The sequence below is a fragment of the Hyaena hyaena genome, unplaced genomic scaffold (assembly GCF_003009895.1).
Source record: "Hyaena hyaena isolate Hyena2069 unplaced genomic scaffold, ASM300989v1 scaffold_562, whole genome shotgun sequence".
Classification (NCBI taxonomy): domain Eukaryota; kingdom Metazoa; phylum Chordata; class Mammalia; order Carnivora; family Hyaenidae; genus Hyaena; species Hyaena hyaena.
This window is the reverse complement of record NW_024081198.1, coordinates 375,449-395,561: the sequence shown is the minus strand read 5'-3', so window position 1 is coordinate 395,561 and position 20,113 is coordinate 375,449. Positions and strand designations below refer to the sequence as shown.

Sequence of the window (20,113 nt, the reverse complement as noted above, 5' to 3'; positions counted from 1 at the left end):
AATGAATTTTTATTGTGAGGCCAAGAGTAAGGTGTGGGAAATAACGAGAGGTTGGTTGAAGGGGAAAAAGTTTCAGCCATAAGAAGAATAAAGTCAGGGGATCTAATGTACAATGGTGACTAGTTGGGAACACTGAATTATGTAAGTGGAATTTGCTAAGAGTAGAACTGAAATGTCCTCACCAATAAAAGAGAAATATGTGACATGGGAGATAGGTTAATTAACTCCGTAACTAAAATCCTTCTACAATGTTTATCAAATTAGCACAATGTACAATTGAAAGAGCTTACAATTTTATTTGTCAATTTTAACTCAATCAAGCTGGGAAAAAAATGTAAAATTATACTGACCAGAGTAATAGCTACTAATTTTTTTTCAGGGATACTTGGGTGGCTCAGTCACAAGTTAAGAATCCTACTTTTGGTCTCAGCTCAGGTTATCATCTCACAGTTGGTCATGAGCATGGGGCTCCATGCTGGGCATAAAGCCTGCTTAAGATTCTCTCTCCTTCTCTCTTTCCCCTGCACATGCTCTCTCTCCCCCTCAAAAAGAAAAAAAAAAAAGTTCCAAGGCCGAGAGTAAATATATTTTGATCATGTCTTCTCTCATCATCTACACGGAAACATTAAGCACTTAATTTTTACAGGCTTATGTGTCCTTTGTTAATATTAATAGACTCTTCAGTCTGTTAACTAGATAAAAGGAAACATCTTTATAGTCCTTATAATAATTAGCAAGTAATAGATATTCAAATATTAATCTGATTTTTAAATTTACATTTAGCTATCAGTTTGACTTGCCATTGGAGGTACAGAAAAACAGATCTTTAGAATACGAATTTACTAAATTACAGCACCAACATGTGAGGAGCCCTCCTCCTCATCAGAAACAATGAGCAAGGCTGAGTGCATGACAGGTGAAAATTTTGGGGCTCTAGCCACAGTACAGTCAAGGCTCAACAAGTTTGGAAAAGCAACTTGTTTTTCAGAAAGGATGTTTCATAGCACTGTTTCTAATAGCATCGAAAGTTCAGGCACTTCTCAGCACGGCTCAGAATTACTATAGACCTGCACCCTTTCCGATTCCAACACATAGCCTGGCACCAGAAGCGAAGTTCCCCAGCCAGCCTGCAATGCCCATGACCTGCCCTATATCCCATTCTCAAGGCTAAAGGTCCTTCCCACCCAGCCTCACCCCCTCCACCTAATGACAACTTGTAACCCTAGTAAGTCTTGCCCATTCTATCATTAGTCTGTCTAATGGGCATTAAGGGTCCTGAACAAAGCCTCCTTTACAAAAGGATTAGCCCTTCGAAACACATAATCATCCTAAGAGTACATTGACATTACTATTCCCAGTTCATAGATGAGAAAACTACTTGGGTAGTCAAACGGCTTACTCGGGTCACACGCCTAAAGCAGTGACAGTGAAGCCTGGGAGGCATGCAACTTACCACCAGCCCAGGGTTCCCTCTATATGTCACAGAACAGAAGCATCATGGTTAAGGAAAGAAGCATCAGGCTGGAGGCCAAATTGAGCTCCTCCTTCTAGAAGGGGGGCTCCCTTAGTGCAATGGTAAAGTGGGGATAAAACAAAGGTGTTTATTTAACTGTTTCACCAACCAGCCCAATGTTTAACTTAGGAGCAAAGGTGATCTAAAGTACCTGTAAGTGGACTTCATAGGAAGAAATAGTAACACACACACATCATAAAAAATATTAAAGGGAAGACAAGGCAATATTGGGCTGAGAGACTAACCCAACCACCAAATTCTTACACAATCAAAGCCTTACAGGACTGCTCTCACAGTCCAGGAGGCAGTATTCACTGCACAGCATCTGACCTATCTCAGATGTAAACCATGAAGCTTTAACATCTACCTACAGACATAGCCCTGGCGTTGATAGTTTATTTTAAGCTCACACTGTTAGCATAATCTGACACAGAGACAATAGATTTGTTTTGATCCTGTAATTACTACCATCTTTTGTCTAGGGTAAACACTTGCACTTGGCCTTAGATAGTAACACAGAGAGTCTACTGGATTTTAAGTATAGCTCCCATCAACAGTCAATTTACTTAGATACCTACCTTGGAAAATCTGATTAGATGTACTGTATTTAACAACAGAACATCATTGAGGAATACCTTATAAAACTAAAAATCCAACAGAATGCTTTATTAATTGAAAAAGGTATTTATATTACCCTATTTTTAAAATTTACACTCACTTACATATTGAAAAATTCCAGAATTTTATGAGACTGTTATACCCTATATAGCACAGTGGGAAAGAGTGAAAAAGAAGGAAAAGAGGCAGAAATGGGCAATTTTCCCTTCATACTTTATATTATTTATTGCTTTGTGTCAATTTTATTTTTCAATAAGCATATTTTATCATAAAAACTAATAAAATATTATTAAAGTCAGTGGAGTCAAATATTTAACCAGTTAAAAGATGCTCAAGACAGATACAGAAACCAAGGAAGGATAAATTGGATCAACAATTAGAGTAAGTAGATTCTAACCATTTCGATTCCTATGCCTCTGCAAACATTAGGTAATTTTTACTCATTTTAAGTTTACTAAGAAAAAAAACAGCTAAGAAATCAATGGCTTAGTTGATGGTTTTATAAGGCTGTGATGAAAACACAGAACTGAGGTCCTGGAAAGTTCATGATACCATAATGGTACGTTCCTAGGAATGGAAATTAATACCAAAGAATGAACTGCCAAATGGTAGTCCTTTGTTCTGACACTTAAATGACTCATTGTCCAGGAGAAAGCTCCCAGGGCATTCACAGGTTGGAGCTGCGAGATTACGCTACATATCTGGCTTCTTCTGTTCCCTAAGGAAAGGCCTGAGAAAAAAGGTGGGTCCCACACTACTCACAAAACACCTTCAAAGTAATGAGGGCAGCTTCCCAAGCCACAGAAACATCCACCCGTCAAAGCAAGTTCTCTTCTCTGAACTCTCAGCCAGACTAGAATGAATTCAGCTTCAATGTGTTTTTCACAATATTACTGAGCATTGAAAAAAATGCCCTGTTCTTTACATTTGATGAAATTTAAAGGTTCTGAAGATGCGTCAATGAGTCAACAACAACAACAAAGAAGCACCTTGACTACGAGATTGCCTTTATTAGAAGACACAGATCTTAATAAAAATCTGGACAGTGGATTCACAGGAGAGGTTGTGTTACTCAAGTATTTACTAGCTTACATACTGAGGTAACTGCAAAGTAAGGTAATTTGCAAAGCGCACCTGTATAGGGTGCTAGAAACACTTGACATCTTACTATGGAAATCATTACCAGATGTTTACAGTAGTAATTATGAACGCTAGAAAATACATTGAATCTCATTAAAATTTAAAAAAATTTTAATATTATTGTCAAATTGGCTTACATACAACACACAGTACTTGTCCCAACAAGTGCCCTCCTCAATGCCTGTCACAATTTTTTACACGATTGTGGTTTGCACGGCTTAGTAGGTGCACAGGCATGTGGAAGAAAAAGAAAATGAGGCTGGAGAGGTGGACAGTTTACTGTTAAGGATGGCATTAAATTCCAGGCTGAGTTTTAGACCTTAGTTACCCTCATGTCACATGCTGCGAAGAGAGGAAGGTGGGCGACTGTAGCTTCTTGGCATCTGCCCTGGAATTTGGTCAAGTGGTGGCCACTGTGTAACCAACTAGCAGGAAGAGTTTGAAATCAGAGAACAACTTAGAAGGCTAGTGCACTTGTTAGCGCTAGAGGCCGTGGGAATTTTCACTAGACAATGAAACAATTACGGAGGTCATTTTGGAACATATAAGCTACCCGTTAATACATACATAACTTAAAATGTAAATTATTGTATTTTGTAAAATACAAAAGACATCAATAAAGGCAGGGTCATCAACTACTAGTCAGGAAGAAAAAATAACAGATAGACACAGTTAAAATATAAAACATGAGAATATATTTATAGCTATAATTATAACTTGGGTTCTTTTGGCATAATTATGTAGAGAACGTGATCTTTGCATTAATTATCTACAGTAGCTGGGGATTATTACAAAACTAAAGTCTACTCAAAGGGATAAAAATATAATAAGTTATGGGAGAAATAAATTCTACTCAAATCTGTGGCTGCAGGTTCATTTTAACTTAACCCAAAAGGACCAAGTTTTCCCATCAATACTAATGTAGATGTTAGAAAATTTAGCTTCAATGGTCTAGTGTTATTGTCTAAAAACTACTTAAATAAACCTGGTAAGCTTCTTACAAAATCACTACTATAAAAACAATCAAGAGGTTTTCAATGGAGCAGGAAAACAAAAAAGATCCTTTACTTTAGCAATAATAATAAGTAGTTGTTCCCAGAGACATGTACATGTATGCACCACTTCCACACCTTTATTAATAAGTGATGTTATGGAAAAAATTTTTAAATGAAGAACATAAAAGATTTGACTAAGTAAATATACATGTTAATTCTTCTCTGAATTAATATATTCATTGAATGGTATTCCAATCTAAATCCACATGTGATTATTTTCAGGTGGGATTTGGAAGAACTTTTCATAACCAATTTGAATTAAAGTAAGAATAGCCGAAAATTCTGGAACATAAAAATGAGACAACCACGACTCAGAAAACTATGATTTTTTTAAAAAATGAGCAAACTACTGGAATAGACCTTTCTCCAAAGAAAACATATAGTGGCCACAAGAACACATGAAAAAGTGCTCAACATTACTGGTCATTAGGGAAATACAAATCAAAACCACAATGAGACCCATCACACCTATTAGAAAGGCTATTATGTAAACAAAACAGAAAACAAGTGGTGACTAGGATGTGAAGAAACTGGAGCCCCCATTCATTGCTGGTATAAGAGTAACATGGTGCGGCTGCTGTAGAAAATGGTCTGGCTGTTCCCCCCAAATTATAAATGTAACTGGCATTCTGGGCATACACCCAAAATAAACGAAAGGAGGATCTTCAAGAGGTATTCATAATACCCAGAGTGTTACTCATAATAAACAAAAGGTAGAAGCAACCCAAGGTATCCACTGGCAGATGAACAGGTAAACAAAATGTGGCCATACTATGAAATATTTTTCAGTCTTAAGAAGGAAGGAAATCCTCACACAGGCTCCAACATGGATGAAACTTGCAGATGTTATACTAAGTGCAATAAGCCTCTCACAAAAGGACAAATACTGCATGACTGCTCTCACAGGAGGTCCCAAGAGCAGTCAGATTCCAAGACACCAGAATGGTGGTCCCAGAGCCTGGGGGATGCACAGAGAGGTTTAGTGTTTCATGGATAAAGAGGTTCAGTTGGAGAAGGCAAAGAGTTCTGGAGATGGGATGGTGTGCTTACTGTATAACAAAGTGAATCGACTTAATGCCACTGAACCACACACTTAAAAATGTTTAAAATGGTAAATTTTATGTAACTTATTTTATCACAATAAAAAAATGAATTAAGAAGGAAGATAGGCTACTAGTTATATTATAAAACAGAAAAATAGTCTATTATTGGTATAAAACTGTATTAACAGATTAATAAACTGGTGTATAAACCCCAGAAAAATAAAAATTCAGAATAGGAGAAAGAAGAGTTTTCAGATAAATTAAAGCATTTATTTCTGGTGTTAAGATAACTGGATTTAAAAAAATTAAAACCTGAGTATGAATGATGCTGGGGTTAAAAGCCGACAATCCAGAGCCAGACTGCTTAGGGTTTGAACCCAGCTCCAGGACACCCTGGCTGTGAGATTACTTAACCTCGCTGTGCTTGTATTTCTCATATTAACAGTGGACATGATAAAAAATAAAAAAAATAAAAAAAAATAAATAAATTAAAAAAAAAAACAGTGGACATGATTATAGAGGTACTTACTTCATAGGTTCTTTTCAAGATTAAGTTTCCATTTTTATTTTTTAATGTTTATTTATTTTGAGAAAGAGAGGGTGCATGTACAGGAGAGGCAGAGAAAGAGGGAGAGAGAGATTCCCAAGCAGACTCCGTGCTATCAAAAAGGACCCTAACATGGGGCTTGAACTCAGGAACCATGAGCTCATGACCTGAGCCAAAATCAAGAGTCAGATGCTTAACCGACTGAGCCACCCAGGGATCTTTTAAGTTTTTATTTTTAAAATACTTAGAACACGTAAAATGCTGGCACATATTACATGATTACCTAAATATCATGCCACTGATCAACACAGACGCGTATGCACACGAAAAAAGATTGGATTAGAAAGGGTTTAGAACAAAACCATACAAATTAACCGTAACTAAATACAGAGCAATCTCTTTTAGTAGAGAAGATCATGTGGAGCATAAAAACCTACGGAAAATGAAAGGAAAAGATGTATCTGACCATATAAAAAATTCAAGAATTTAAAAGTCGCCATATACGAAATAAAAAGGCAAATAATAAAACACAGGACAATAACAATGAGCAATAACCAATCATCACAGAATCAATTGCCTCAAAATATAAGGGAGCAAAAGCTCTAAACAGTAAATAAAAATCAACAATACAGTTTTTAAAACTGTTTAAACTGTGTCTAGGGGTGCCTGGGTGGCTGAGTCGGTTAAGCATCTGACTTTCGCTTGGGTCATGATCTCGCGGTTCGTGGGTTCGAGCTCCGCGTCGGGCTCTGTGCTGACTGCCGGCTCAGAGCCTGGAGCCTGTTTCAGTCTGTGACTCCCTCTCTCTCTGACCCTCCCCTGCTCACACTGTCTCTCTCTCTCTCTCCTAGAAATAAATAAAAAACATTTTAAAAATAAAAAAATTAAAAAAATAAACTGTGTCTAGTATCTTTGTTTCCTCCCCAGCTGTCATCCCTAACCCCAGATCCCATTGCTCACATGCTACAGAAAGGTTTCAAAAGCCTAATAATTTTGTTCCCAATCTTTCTTGAGGTTAGGAGTGACCATGTGATCCAGCCTGTGTCAGTAAGATGTCAAGATAGGAGTACTGGGGAGGGGGCAGGGGCGCATTAGGTGCTGAATAGGACTTTTCCTCCCTGATGGAGGTAGGCGTGCATGTGGGGAGACAGCCTCTACTCTGGGATGCCATCCTTCACTTTCAGCCTTTTTACACAGTAGCAGGAGGACTAGACACTTGGAACTCTTGGCCACCATATTGTAACTGAAAAGTCTCTGACAGAAAAACATGTTGAGTCAGGAAGAGCAGAAAGACAGAAAGACATTATCAAGCCACCAAACAAAGACCTCCCTGCCTCTAGACTTCCTGTTAAATAAACACGCAACCTCAGCTTTAAACTAAATGGTATTCTTAACTACCATGCTCTATCTCCATCAGTATCTGATGCAGTTGATTCTTGCTTCCTCTTTGAACGGTTTTCTTTACTTGGCTTCCAGAACACCACTCCTAACTTCTCTCTTACCTTCCTGGCTGTTTCTTTTTGGTCTCCTTTGCAATTCCTCCTCATCTCTCTAGCCTTTTAAAATTTAAGAGTCCCCCAGAGGTACTTTGGAGTACTCCAGGGAGCTGCCCAGTGGTGCCCTTGACCTATTATTCTCTTCCACACTTACTCTATTGGTGATCTAACCCAGTCTACTGGCTTTAAAGACCATCTAAACGTTGATGAACCCCAAATTTATATCCTGAGACCAGATTTCTGTGCACTCGAGACTCATGCATCCCGCTTTCCCCCCAACATCTTCACTTACAGATTATTCATCTCAACTTAGCATCTCTATAGCTGAGTTCCTGATATCTATCTGCCAACATCTATGCCCCCACCACCCACCCCCATCTCAGTGGACGGCACCATTATCCTTCCCCATTGTTCACACCCAAAGGGTGTACAGTCACCTGACTCCACTGTTATGCTCTCACCTCCTCTGAGCAAATCCTGTCAGCTTCACTTTCAACATGGCCGTCTAGAATCTGTCCAGCCCTCACTGCCATGACTGTGGTCCAAAAAGTCACAATCTCCGGTAGCACTACCTCCGCACTGATCTCCTGAATCGAGCCTTCACCCCTCTTCAATGTACTCTCTACACAGGTATCAGAACGATCCTATCAAAATTTAAGTCACAATGGGGGTACCTTGGTAACTTAGTCAGTTGAGCATCCAATTCTTGATTTTGATTCAGGTCATGAGCTCACATTTCGGAAGTTTGAGCTCCAGAGTGGGCTCTGCGCTATTGGTGCAGAGATTCTGCTTGAGACTTTCTTTCTCTCTCTCTCTCTCCTTCTCTGTATCTCCCCAATTGTGCTTGCTCTGTGTGTCTCTCTACCTCTCTCAAAACAAGTAAATAAACTTTAAAAATTCATTTAAAAATTAAGTCTCTTTGGATAAAAGCCTTAGGGTAAAATCCTTAGGATTTTTAACACTGTCCAGGATCTGGTTCTCCACTATCTGTCAAACCTCAACTTGTGTTCCAACTTTTCCTTACTTCTTTCCTTGGTTTCCTAGAGCACATTAGTAGGGACTACTCAGTATCCTTCCACTTACTGTTCACTCTGACTAGCATGGTTTTCCTCCAGATACCTCTAGGAATGACACCCTCCAGCCTTTCAAAAGCCACTTCTCCCTGGTCACACTAACCAACATTCTTTCTCTCACACAAAAACAATACCCAGAATTTCATATTCCCCTCCTCTGCATAAGTATTTCCCTCCCTCTTTAGTATGTTACACGATCAAGGATCAATAAATCCTCTCTGGTTTTATTTATATATTACCTGTCTCTCCCTCCAGAATGGAACTTCAAGGAGGACACATTTTGATCTTGCATTCAGTGCCGTACCTCAGCACTCTGATCATGGAGTCTACATTTATTCAATAAATATTTCAGTGCCAAGTATATGCCAATTAAGTAAGATACCATTTTGCACTTTCTGAAAGAGTAAATATTTAGAAATTGTGTTAGAAACGTCAAAACACTGGCAAGGGTTTTGGAAAACGCTCTTACGTACTCAGAGTGGCAGCGTCAACTTGGAGGCTGTTTCTGAAGGGCAATTAGGCAACATGCATCTCAAGTCTTAAGAGTGCTCACACCCTCTGACTCTGTCTAAAGGAATGCATCCAACGAATTTATCTGACCAGCTCCCTTACTATGTACAAAGTTCTTCAGTGTGAAATTGTTTCATTCACTAAAATACAAAAAAACAAAAAAAAAAAAACAAAAAAAACCCTTGAAACATCATGTTCAAAGTCTGAAGAAATATATTGCAGCATATTCCAATGATGCAACATTTTAAGACCATTTAAAATCATGTTATCAAAGAGTAAGAATTTAAGAAGCTAAGAAAGCAGGCAACATACCTTTTAAATGAAAAAGAAAATTCAGTCAACTAACCAAGCGCCTACTGACTGTTAGGTATGGGCTTTCTGAAACCGTAGTAATTGTTTGCCCCTATGAAATATATGTAAGCACATGCACATGAGAATATCCAAAAAGAAAAGGCATAGTTATTAATTATGAAGTTAAAACCTATTTGGCATTAAGGAGATGAAGGGTGATTTTTCTTTCCTTCCAACTTTTCACTAAAAGTGTTATACTTTTAAAATAGCCTCCTGGGAAGCAGTCAGTGGAAACCTGATGAGCTATCCAAATAAACTGGTTAAATTCAAGATGCAAGAGAGATAAATTAAGGTTTACAATGCTGCTCCCTTTCCTTTTCTGGCACGGACAGACCTGGGCTCTGTCTGGACCTCTTCCGCCTGCTGACTGCCGGAATACCAATGTATTGTGTCCAAATTGCCCAACTGCCCTCCTCCATATTTTCATTTATCTTTACTGCCTCTGTCCACAATCTCTACATTCCACGCTCTGAATCCTGACTGTCTGCCCCTTCCTTTCTACTCCCAGCTAAGTCCTAAAAATTACCTCAATCCAGATGTAGCCTTCTTATTGTATTTCTAGAGTCTCAATGCAAAACTCAAACAGCAGAAGGCATCAAGACCAAACCAAGACTGACAAGTACATTTGCAAGGGTGTACCTCGATCACAGTATAGAATTGCCCAGATTATAGCAAAAAAGGGTTTCAGCAAACTCTGGGGCTGCTTATCTTATCTTCTTCTGAAATCCTACAGCTTTTTTTTCTTTAAAATATCCTAGGGACACATGTGATGAGGGACAAATCCATCACCTCCCCTACTTGACTGGTAATAGTTTGAAGGTAAGCGCCAAGTCTTACTTATCCCATGATTCCTCTGCGTCTGTAGTATGGCTTGCACCGCATACACTTCTCAAAGGGTCAAGTGAATGAATTATCTTCCAGAACACATAATTTCGGTAACCCTCTACATTTCTATATGGTATAATGTGACTTTAATAGTTCACATTCTTGAGTTAGCCCAGGCGAGGTTACAGTAGTAGGACACTAACCACTCTGCGTAGCCATTGCCATTTGCTCAAGCTCAAGAGTAAACTCAAAAATACAGTCACGGGAGTACAGGTGAGTCACAACAAAAACATAACAGGCATTAAGAGGGCAGTCATCTGAGAGAGAAACAAGGACATCTCACAAAGCGAGGTTCTCACGAGGACTTGAACTGCACAGGAGCACAGCCCTCGTGGTGATACTGTCAGTACCTGTCTCTGCAAGCGTGTTTACAAGACTTGGGCTGCTTCATGTGGAGATTAAGCAAAAATAACTTCCGCGTTCACAGGCCTAGGAACATGTTGCCCGCAAAGGAAGGTATAATAAACTCAAGACTTAGAAGGGTTGTGTCCCTTCCCCAGCCACCATACAAAGAACACGAACGAGGGTCTTGATAGGTCTGTCAACAAATGCATTTATCTGGTGGTGAGTGAGCGCACGTGACACACACACAGAGTTCCTAACCACAATGGAGAAAGGCACATGGGGAGCATCTGGCTCATGAGAAGCCAAGGTTCATAGAAGAGCCACTTTGAGTAATGAGGTCACTGAGACGCAAAACTGAACATCATCTTATTTCCTGTTCTAAGGTTACAAAAATAAGCAAATGAACAGACTTTGTACAGATTCATGTCAAAGAAATCACTTCACCTCATAAAAGTGAGCAGGCAAAAAAAAAAAACAGGAAGCTGCTAGGCCCATCGTCCACAGCTACCACTCTGCTGCTTGACTCTTAAATTCCCTATTTAATCTCCAAGTGTGTCTATGCCTACGCACGGCCGCAGTATTTCTAAGGCTAACTTAGTTACCTGTGCTCTAGATACATTCTGACGCTTTCGTCATCTGAACGTCAGCCATTACCGATGCTCTTATCTTTATAAGCTCTGTTCCTATGGGTTCCCTTGCCCTCTACACATCTTCATGGCTTTAACCCTACACATCCCCACACCCTTTGAGGTGCTTCTTGATCTCTTCAAATTCAGCACGGCCCAAACTAAACGCATCATTGTCCCCCTGTTAACCACTTCTTGCTACTTTGTTCCTGTCCTGCTTCATAATCACCCAACAAAGAAAGCAGTGAAGACACAGGAGACTCTTCCCCACCAATGGAACTCACCAGACCCCCTTTCTCCAAAACATTTTTAGTATTTTTCACTGTTTCTTATTCCCACCTACTGGTAAGATGTTTATAAGTTTGTTTCTCAACTATGAGAGAATTGACCTGCCTCAAACATCCTTGAGACTCACCCATCACTTACCTCAACACTCAGTCTGCTCAAGGCATGGTGACTCTGCCCTCAATGTTTCCAAACACAGCATACCCTTTCATAAGGCTCCATTTTGCACCCTTGGGAATACCAGCAACTTTCCATGCCTGGAAAACTTCTACAGGCACATTCCAAGGCCAGTTCAAACGTCATCCCTATTCTCCAGTTTGCCCTTGGGCCGAGTTAGTGGTGTTCCCTTCACTGTGGACACGGTGCTTCACCTAAGTCTCCATTCAAATCAGGCAAGGCAACATTTTTAAATACCTGTTATATAATACGTACACTGTGCTGAGCAATGAAAAATATTAAAAAAACGAAGACCTGGGGGTGCCTGGGTGTTTCAGTTGGTTGAGCATCTGACTTCAGTTAAGGTCATGGTCTTGCGATTTGTGAATTCAAGTTTGGCTGCTGTCAGCACAGAGCCTACTTTGGATCCTCTGCCCTCCCCTCCCCCTCTGCCCTTTCCCTGCTTGTGCTCACTCTCTCTCAAAAATAAGTTTAAGGGGTGCCTGGGTGGCTCAGTCAGTTAAGCATCTGACTTTGGCTCAGGTCATGATCTCACAGTTCGTAGGTTCGAGCCCCGCATTGGCCTCTGGGCTGACAGCTAGCTCAGAGCCTGGAGGCTGCTTCTGTGTCTCCCTCTCTCTCTGACCCTCCCCTGCTCGCGCTGTCTCTCTCTCAGAAATAAATAAAACATTTAAAAAAATTTTTTAATTAAAAAAAGACATTTGAAAAACTTTTTTTAAGAATTCTTTAAAAACAGGGGCGCCTGGGTGGCTTAGTCGGTTAAGCGTCTGACTTTCGCTTGGGTCATGATCTCGTGGTTCATGGGTTCGAACCCCGCGTCAGGCTCTGTGCTGACTGCCAGCTCAGAGCCTGGAGCCTGTTTCAGAGTCTATCACTCCCTCTCTTTCTGACCCTCCCCTGCTCACGCTGTCTCTCTCTCTCTCCTAGAAATAAATAAAACATTAAAAAAATTAAAAAAAAAGAATTCTTTAAAAACAAACAAAAAAACATGGGGTACCTGTGTGGCTCAGTCAGTTGCACATCCAACTTCAGCTCAGGTCATGATCTCATAGTTCCTGAGTTCGAGCCTCATATCAGGCTCTGTGCTGATAGCTCGGAGCCTGCAGCCTGCTTTGGATTCTGTGTCTCTCTCTCTCTGCCCCTCCCCTACTCAGGTTCTGTCTCTCTCTCTCTCCAAAATGAATAAACATTAAAAAAAAAAACCCACAACTAAGACCTGGACTCTCCTTATGGACCTCACGATTCAGGAGACAGATCTGTATGAAAAAGACTATAGTACAGCATAATCAATGCAAAGTATCACAGAGGCCAGGACAGGTCAGCTGCAGTTTGAAGAATGAAGAGTTTGCTTTGAAATCAAGTGCTTCAACACCCCTTTTCACCTCACCCTCCAACCAGTGAGATTGTTAAAAGGGCATATTAGTCATGTTTTTAGTCTCCGAATCTAATAGCCCAGCACACATCAGGCTCTTAAAACTTTTCTTGAATTCATAAAGCAACAGAAACTGCTTGGTGACATATTAAGCCTTACTATGCATCACTCTATAAAGCAATCTTCTCCAGAATTACTTGCCAAGTGAGAAGAATTGAGTGGAAGGCCTATAAAACGATCAAGAATTCATAACGTCAGGAAGGAATAAGAGAGAAGACACTCATCTCCCTGTAAGACTCCCTGGCTGGCCTCATCCCTCCTCCCTGCCCCCACCATGCAGGCTGGCCAGCTCCCTGTCCCTCAAGCACCCCCTTACCGCCTCACCTCTACCTCTGCTGTTCCCTCCGCCCCGGGAAGGCCTTTCATCTGATATCCTAATGTTCCTTTCTCCTCCTGCGCCTTCAGATATGGGCTCATTTATCCCCTGCTCAGTGTGGCCTTTCTCAACCACCTGATATTAAGATCTCATGGCCTCCACTGTCCTTTCTTCTCAGCACCTTATCATCGTACATTCTCGACATCTTATTTACTGAGTTTTCTGACTCACCTGACTAGAATTTAAGCTCTGCCAGAAAAAGAATTTCTCTCTTCTGTGCATTTCTGCATTCCCAGCATAAGCAGGCACTCGATCAACCTCGTTAAATGAGCAAGCCAGTGTGTCAGATCACCAGGTATATGTCAGAGAGTTTCAGAGCACAGCGGCACACCACAGGGTCTGTTCCCTGTGTCCACCAATTATTAACTGTGCAACTTTGTGTGAGTTACTTACGATTTCAAAACTTCCAATTCCTTGTCTACAGAACTGGGAAAGCTATGTTATCTGTATCTCATGAGTTGTGAGAATAAATGAAAGTAGACATCTGTATCTCATGAGTTGTGAGAATCAATGAAATTAGGCATTTAGAAAGCTTAGAACAGAGAATGGCACGTCTCTGGCACTCAAAAACATCACTACCCCTATCATTTTTATGCAACAAAACTTTGACATATGTTCTTTAAAAAGTGTTTTTAATTAACAGGCACATATAGAAACATCTGTAGGCAATACGCTGAAGTTATCTTTTAGAGTAAGTTATTACGTGATAATTTCTGGTTTTTAATAATTTATCGAAGTATCTTTCTCATAATTTTGTAAGCTAGTTCTCTCAAACTCTCACCTAGAGAAGACTGAAATGATATAAAAGTACACTGAAAAGATCTTAAATTCCCTTTGGCCCTAAATAGATGAAATCAGTTTACAAAGGACAACTAAGGAAAAAAAAACTTAGCAAGAAAGCACAGAAGCCTATAATGCCAGGCAAGTCGTGGCAAGTTTGGGACGTACTCCTGGTCTAAGAGGCATTTATTTTATTAACCCACAATAAACTGAATTAAAACAAAGGTTTACCCTTTTGAAATGTTATTTCTCTTTGTCCAGAAGAAAATCAAAAGACTGTTTGTCTCATGAGGCCCTTCTTCCTTCAGGCTCTGGTATCATCAGACCAAGGCCCTGGACAGTCTTGTTTTTCCCAAAGTCCTCAAGCCTTTTCCACACCCTTTATACACCCTTTCGTGCTGCTCGTGGCCGCGTCATCAGCACGCACTTGCCGTCCCCGTCCCCGGGTGGGTTGGGATCCACAGGGCAGGGAGTGTGATCTCTCTTACTTCCGTAACCCTACCCTGCTCAGGCCAGTCCCTGCAAGGTGATTCTATGTTTGTATGAAGGGACACACATATTTAGAATCTAAAACCTGGTAAAAACTGGTACTGCCTTCAGACGAGGGTGGCAGATGGCTCTCTGAAGCTGCTGGGATCCATCATGAAATATTTAACCATGTAGTTAAGTTATTCAGCAGCATTTACTTGTAATAACCACGTAACATCATTTAAATTAGGGTAAAGTGACACAGAACTCTAAGCCAAAGGCCTGAAGAGAGGATTGCCAAGTCTCTATACCATTCAGCTGAGCATGAAAATTTTTTTCAAAACTTACGGTTCTACTAAGAGTAGTTCTTTAGACTAATAATGTCAAGGTTAAGAGCATGGGCTTCAGAGCCCTACTGTTTGGTTTGAATCTTCCCTCTACCACTTTCTAGCTGCGTGATTTTGACAAATTATTTGATTTCTGTGTGAGGTTTCCTTCAATTTGTAAAAGGAGGCTAAGCCTCACAAAACTACTGTGAGAATTCAGTGCGTTTATAAATGAAATGATTAAGACAGAGCCCAGAACTCGGTAAGCATTTTGTGTGAGTTGCTATCCTCAGCATTATAATTTTTATTAGGACAGTTTTCCTCACAATCTCATTTAATTGGAGTGGTTAAAACATACACATACTCTACACAAAGATAATTAGAATCTGGTTTGTTATCACTCATAATCTGGTTTGATTCAAATCTTGAGATTTTTAAAATTGTTTTTCCACTTTTACTGAGATCTAATTGGCATACAGCACTTATAAGTTTAAGGTGTAGAGCCTAATGGCTTGACTTAGATACACTGTGCAGTAATGACCTCAGAAAATTTAATTAGCACCCATCAGCTCATATAGACACAATAAAAAGCAAAAAAAAAAAAAAACAAAAACATTTTCCTTGTGATGAAAATTGTTAAAAATTACCTTCTTAACTCTCAAGTATAGATCATACAGCGGTGTTAGCTATAGTTTTCATGCCGTACATTACAATTTCTAGATTCAGACAAGTAAAATGGAAGCGCTCCATTGGATTTAATTACAATTCTTTCTCCTCCTGAGTTTAAAACTTCAAGAAAATGGCTATTTCAATTCCAAGTCTGGTTTTCTACTTAGTTCTCTGAAAGGATTTATTGAAAACTCCAGTCTACTGGAACATTCCTGCTGCTTACCTTTCAGGAGAGAACTCTGTACACACAGCACAGAGGATGTCCATCTGGTTTCAGTTTTCTACTACACAAACACTGCATTATACAGTAAATGGCAACGCTCTCAATGATCTAAAGGCACGCTTGTTTTTGCTCCTTGATTTTCTGCTCTACTTTAAGTCTGTGGGGATTAAGTTTCCTGTCCCCCACAACAAACACCTCTCAATTTATTCTGAGCATCCAAATAAGCTTGGTACAGTTATTTTTTTTTTTAAATACAGCATAATCATGTTAGTCTTCCAATAGTTAAAATATAAAATCAAATGCAAATCTATGAAGTTTCTGGTACATGATTTCCCCCCATTTCTATACAGAAAACCACCAGGTAAATGGTTTCTTTATACAGGTTAATAGAAGCTCAATAAATTTCCTTGTCTTTTCATTACAAGTAAACAGACCTACTTTTCTATTAAGGCATGAAATTATATACAGTATACAGTAAAGGGACTTTAAAAGTGCTAAACTCTTTGGTGAACTCCTCACCTACATAAAACTATCCCATTTTTCAAAATACCGTTGTTCCCCCCACCCCCAACCTCCCATACACTGGGGGTGTTTCCAGACATCCAGTGGATGCCTAAAACTATGAATAGAACCAAACCCGATGTATAATGGTTTCTTTCTCTATGTACATACCAATAATAAAGTTTAATTTATAAGTGAGGTGCAGAAAGAGATTACCAACTAAAAATAAAACAATTCTAACAACATACTATAATAAAAGTTATGTGAATGTGGTCTGTCTCTCTCAAAGTATCTTTACTCTTCTTCCTGTGATCATGTGAGATGATTAAAATGCCTACAGGAAGAGATGAAGTGAGGTGAATGACCAAGGCATTATGATTTGGTGTTGGGCTACTATTGACATTCTAACAATACCTACTTGTACACTGTGGCATTCTAACAATACCTACTTGTTGACTACTGCTGACTGAAATCATTGAAAGCAAAACCACAAATAGCTAGGGACTACTGTTTATCTGAGGCATTGGCCTAATCTCTTAAAAGTATGTGCACTTCTGATTTTTTTGGGTTTTGATCGTGATGTGGTCCAGAGAATGATACTAGTAGCCGCCACTGCTCAGAAAGTTAGGTGAGCTCCAAACCGCCCCTAGAAAGATAAGCACTGTCAAAGATGACAGCATCTTACATTCTCAATCCCTCACATTTCACAATGCAAGGCTGAAGCTCAGAGTGAGTAAGGTACACAACTTGCTTGGGCAGCTCACTGGTGCCAGAGCAGTCAGTACTAGAACACAGTGCCCATGGCACTACAGTGCCACCAAGCCACAGGTGCTCCTAACAGGAAGGGAGCTCCCCAGCAATTACCATGACCCTTATCTGGCATCAACAGTAAGAACTAAAGCTTTGAGCTCCTTATGCCTCACCTCTGAGATAAAAGTTCATCTCAGAAAAGTTTTAACTTTTTAGTCACTCTCATATCCCTGAAAAAATTTAATACATCTTTCAGTAAAATTCAAGAAAAAAAACCTAATCTCTTTTCATGTGATGAGGGCCAACCATGAATTTAGGGTATAACACATAAGCACTATTAAGCCCTTAAACATGTATATAATTTCGTTTTATAATCCTGAAATTATTTGTATATAACAAGCACCAATTTTATATTTATTCATGATTCCTCTGAATAACTTAGAAGATGGTATACACACCTGTATCTTTCTCCAACTAGCCTTTACACTGATAAAAGATAAGAGCTGTGTCTATGACTTCTTTCTACCTTCCCTGTGAAGATGCTGGTCCACTAAAGGTTAAATGTTTTGGTGACAGAATGTGTTGGTTTTATAACCAAAACCTGCCTTTCTGTGACATGCCTAATTTTACATTCAAATTATCCATAAACTGCTATGAGACACAACTTATTTATTTTATTCTTACCAGAACTGGACACACGCCTGATCCTCTGAGGAGATAAGGCCCGTTCAGAATTGAGATTTCTACTGTCACTAGTCCGCCTCAAACAGGAAGCAGAAGGCCCCACTTTGGCTTTTGAACCAGGTGTTTTCCTCAAATTGGAGGAGTCAGGTTTGGAAATATTCCTACCTGAGGTGACTGCAGTTTTTGAAGCAGAATCCTGTGAAAAAACAGTTAAGACTTTAGTCCAGATCATGCCTTCCTCACACCATTTCCTTGTGGCACTATGTCAAACTGACAATTTCTATCTAAGCAGATGTCAGAGGGCAATTTCATTTTCATTTGGAGAATGAAGGAATTCAATCTCTTCATAGTTCGCTTTTCCATCCATCATGATTTGTCTTTTATGCCCAACAGTGGAACTATTCCCAAGATGCCCAGGGCCATAAAGCTGATGTCAAGCTGTGGCTCTCAGTCTTTTTCTCAGGCCTTTCTATGGCATCTGATGCTGAGGACGCCATCTTTCTTCAGTTCCTCCAACAGAACACTTTCCTTGTTTTCCTTCTCTACCTGTATGATTATTTCTCCTCTAGATCCTGTTCTTCTGTACACCTTTCAATGCTAGTTGTCCCGAGGGCCCCAAACTTGACCTTTCCTTGCCATATGCTCTCCCTAGGTGACCTTGTCCACTGTTTCAAGCACCACCTACACCCTGTTATATCTGAAGTCCACATGTCCTAGCCAGCAATCTTCTGCCTTTCTCCTGTATTTAACCTCTCTCCTTACCTGCCCATTTAGCACACTTCAGGCATCTCTACCTAGCAATGCCAACAGTAACCATATCATTGCCATTTTTATGGATCAACATATATTATGGAATAATACTTTAAGTTCAAAATCCATGTTTCAACTCCTTTAATCTTCATAAGCCTAAAAGTTGTTACTTTGATCATACCCATTTTACAGAAGAATACAAAGCAGTTTCTAACATTAAACTAGTTTTACCCAACCATCTCAAAACTTACTTCTTTCCCCATTCATCACAACATACCCAGGAACCCAACATAAACAATGAAAGCTATTTCTAGAAGTTTTCCCTTTTGCATCCATCTTAGCACAGGCCTGCATCATTTCTTCCCAGGATTACTGACACAACATCCTTAGGATTTCTGGTCTCACCAGCTTCTAATTTGTGTTCCACTCCACTGCTAAGGTAATCTCCTCAAAGGCCAAACTGGGTTAGGTAGTTTCCCTCTGTCTTCCAGATAAAGTCAACTCCTAAAAACAAGCACACTGAGCCATTTTGGATCTGGAAATCCCTGATGGCTTCATCAGCTTATGTCTTACTGTTCACAGTTCTGCACCCCAACTTCCCGCCATACTCACTACCCAGAATCCCCTAAATGAGGATATCTTTTTCATGTCTCTTCTTCTTTGTATATATTGTTTCCCACACCCATAATACCCTTCCAATTCATAGCAGCTAAACTAGCTCCCTTAGAAGCCTTCCTTGACAACTCTCTTCAAGGCCGCCACCCCATCCTGCCCCATTCAGCAGTACAGCAGTTGACACATACTTCCAACTGAATATTTAACATCCACTTTTAGTTTATCTTCTAATATCACCCACCGTATCAGGCATTAGGTTTGGTCAAAGGTGACTGCTTTCTTATCTATATCCTAACAATAACTGTCATACATAGTGCACAATAGGCAGCCAATAAATACTCCCATTCTACACAGAGGAGGTGAAACTCTGAGCTTTATTCAAGGAAAAATCCCAACACCGTAAGTGATATATTTTGTATTCTCTCTTTACATTAGGAAAATTGAATCTCATAAAGACTAGGTAATTTGCCAGATGTCATTCTGCCAAAGAATGATGGAGCTAGTTTGAAAGCATGTCTACCTCTAAGGCCCGTACTTCTAACATCTATGCTATGTTTTCCCCACTGGTACCTTTCTTTGCATAATAAGTCATAAGTAGATTAATTTCCAATACAGATATGTAAAGCCCCATGCTACCGGCAGCAGAAATCATACACTGGGTAAATCCAAAATTTAATAGGGTAAGGCTTCCAGGAAGATGCGGAGGAGGACTCTAAACTCATGTTGTCCCAAGACCACTAGAAAACATTCATATCAGTGCAAATAACCCAGAAAATGACGCCAAGACTGTTCAAACCTCACAACCAAATGTGGAGAAGAAGTCATATTATAGAGGGTAGGACCAGCAGAGACATGTGGGAAGCTAAACACCAAGG

At 39.8% G+C, this 20,113-nt stretch overlaps 1 protein-coding gene across 6 annotated transcripts in view; it reads right to left on the bottom strand.

Moving 5' to 3' along the window:
• MTUS1 (microtubule associated scaffold protein 1) overlaps positions 1–20,113 on the bottom strand; it is a 173,062-nt gene that overhangs the window by 86,471 nt on the left and 66,478 nt on the right. For all 6 annotated transcript variants that reach the window (XM_039256311.1, XM_039256312.1, XM_039256313.1 and 3 more), the window contains exon 3: positions 17,874–18,069. In XM_039256311.1, coding sequence (XP_039112242.1) covers positions 17,874–18,069 — 196 coding nt within the window. The remainder of the gene's footprint in view (positions 1–17,873; positions 18,070–20,113) is intronic.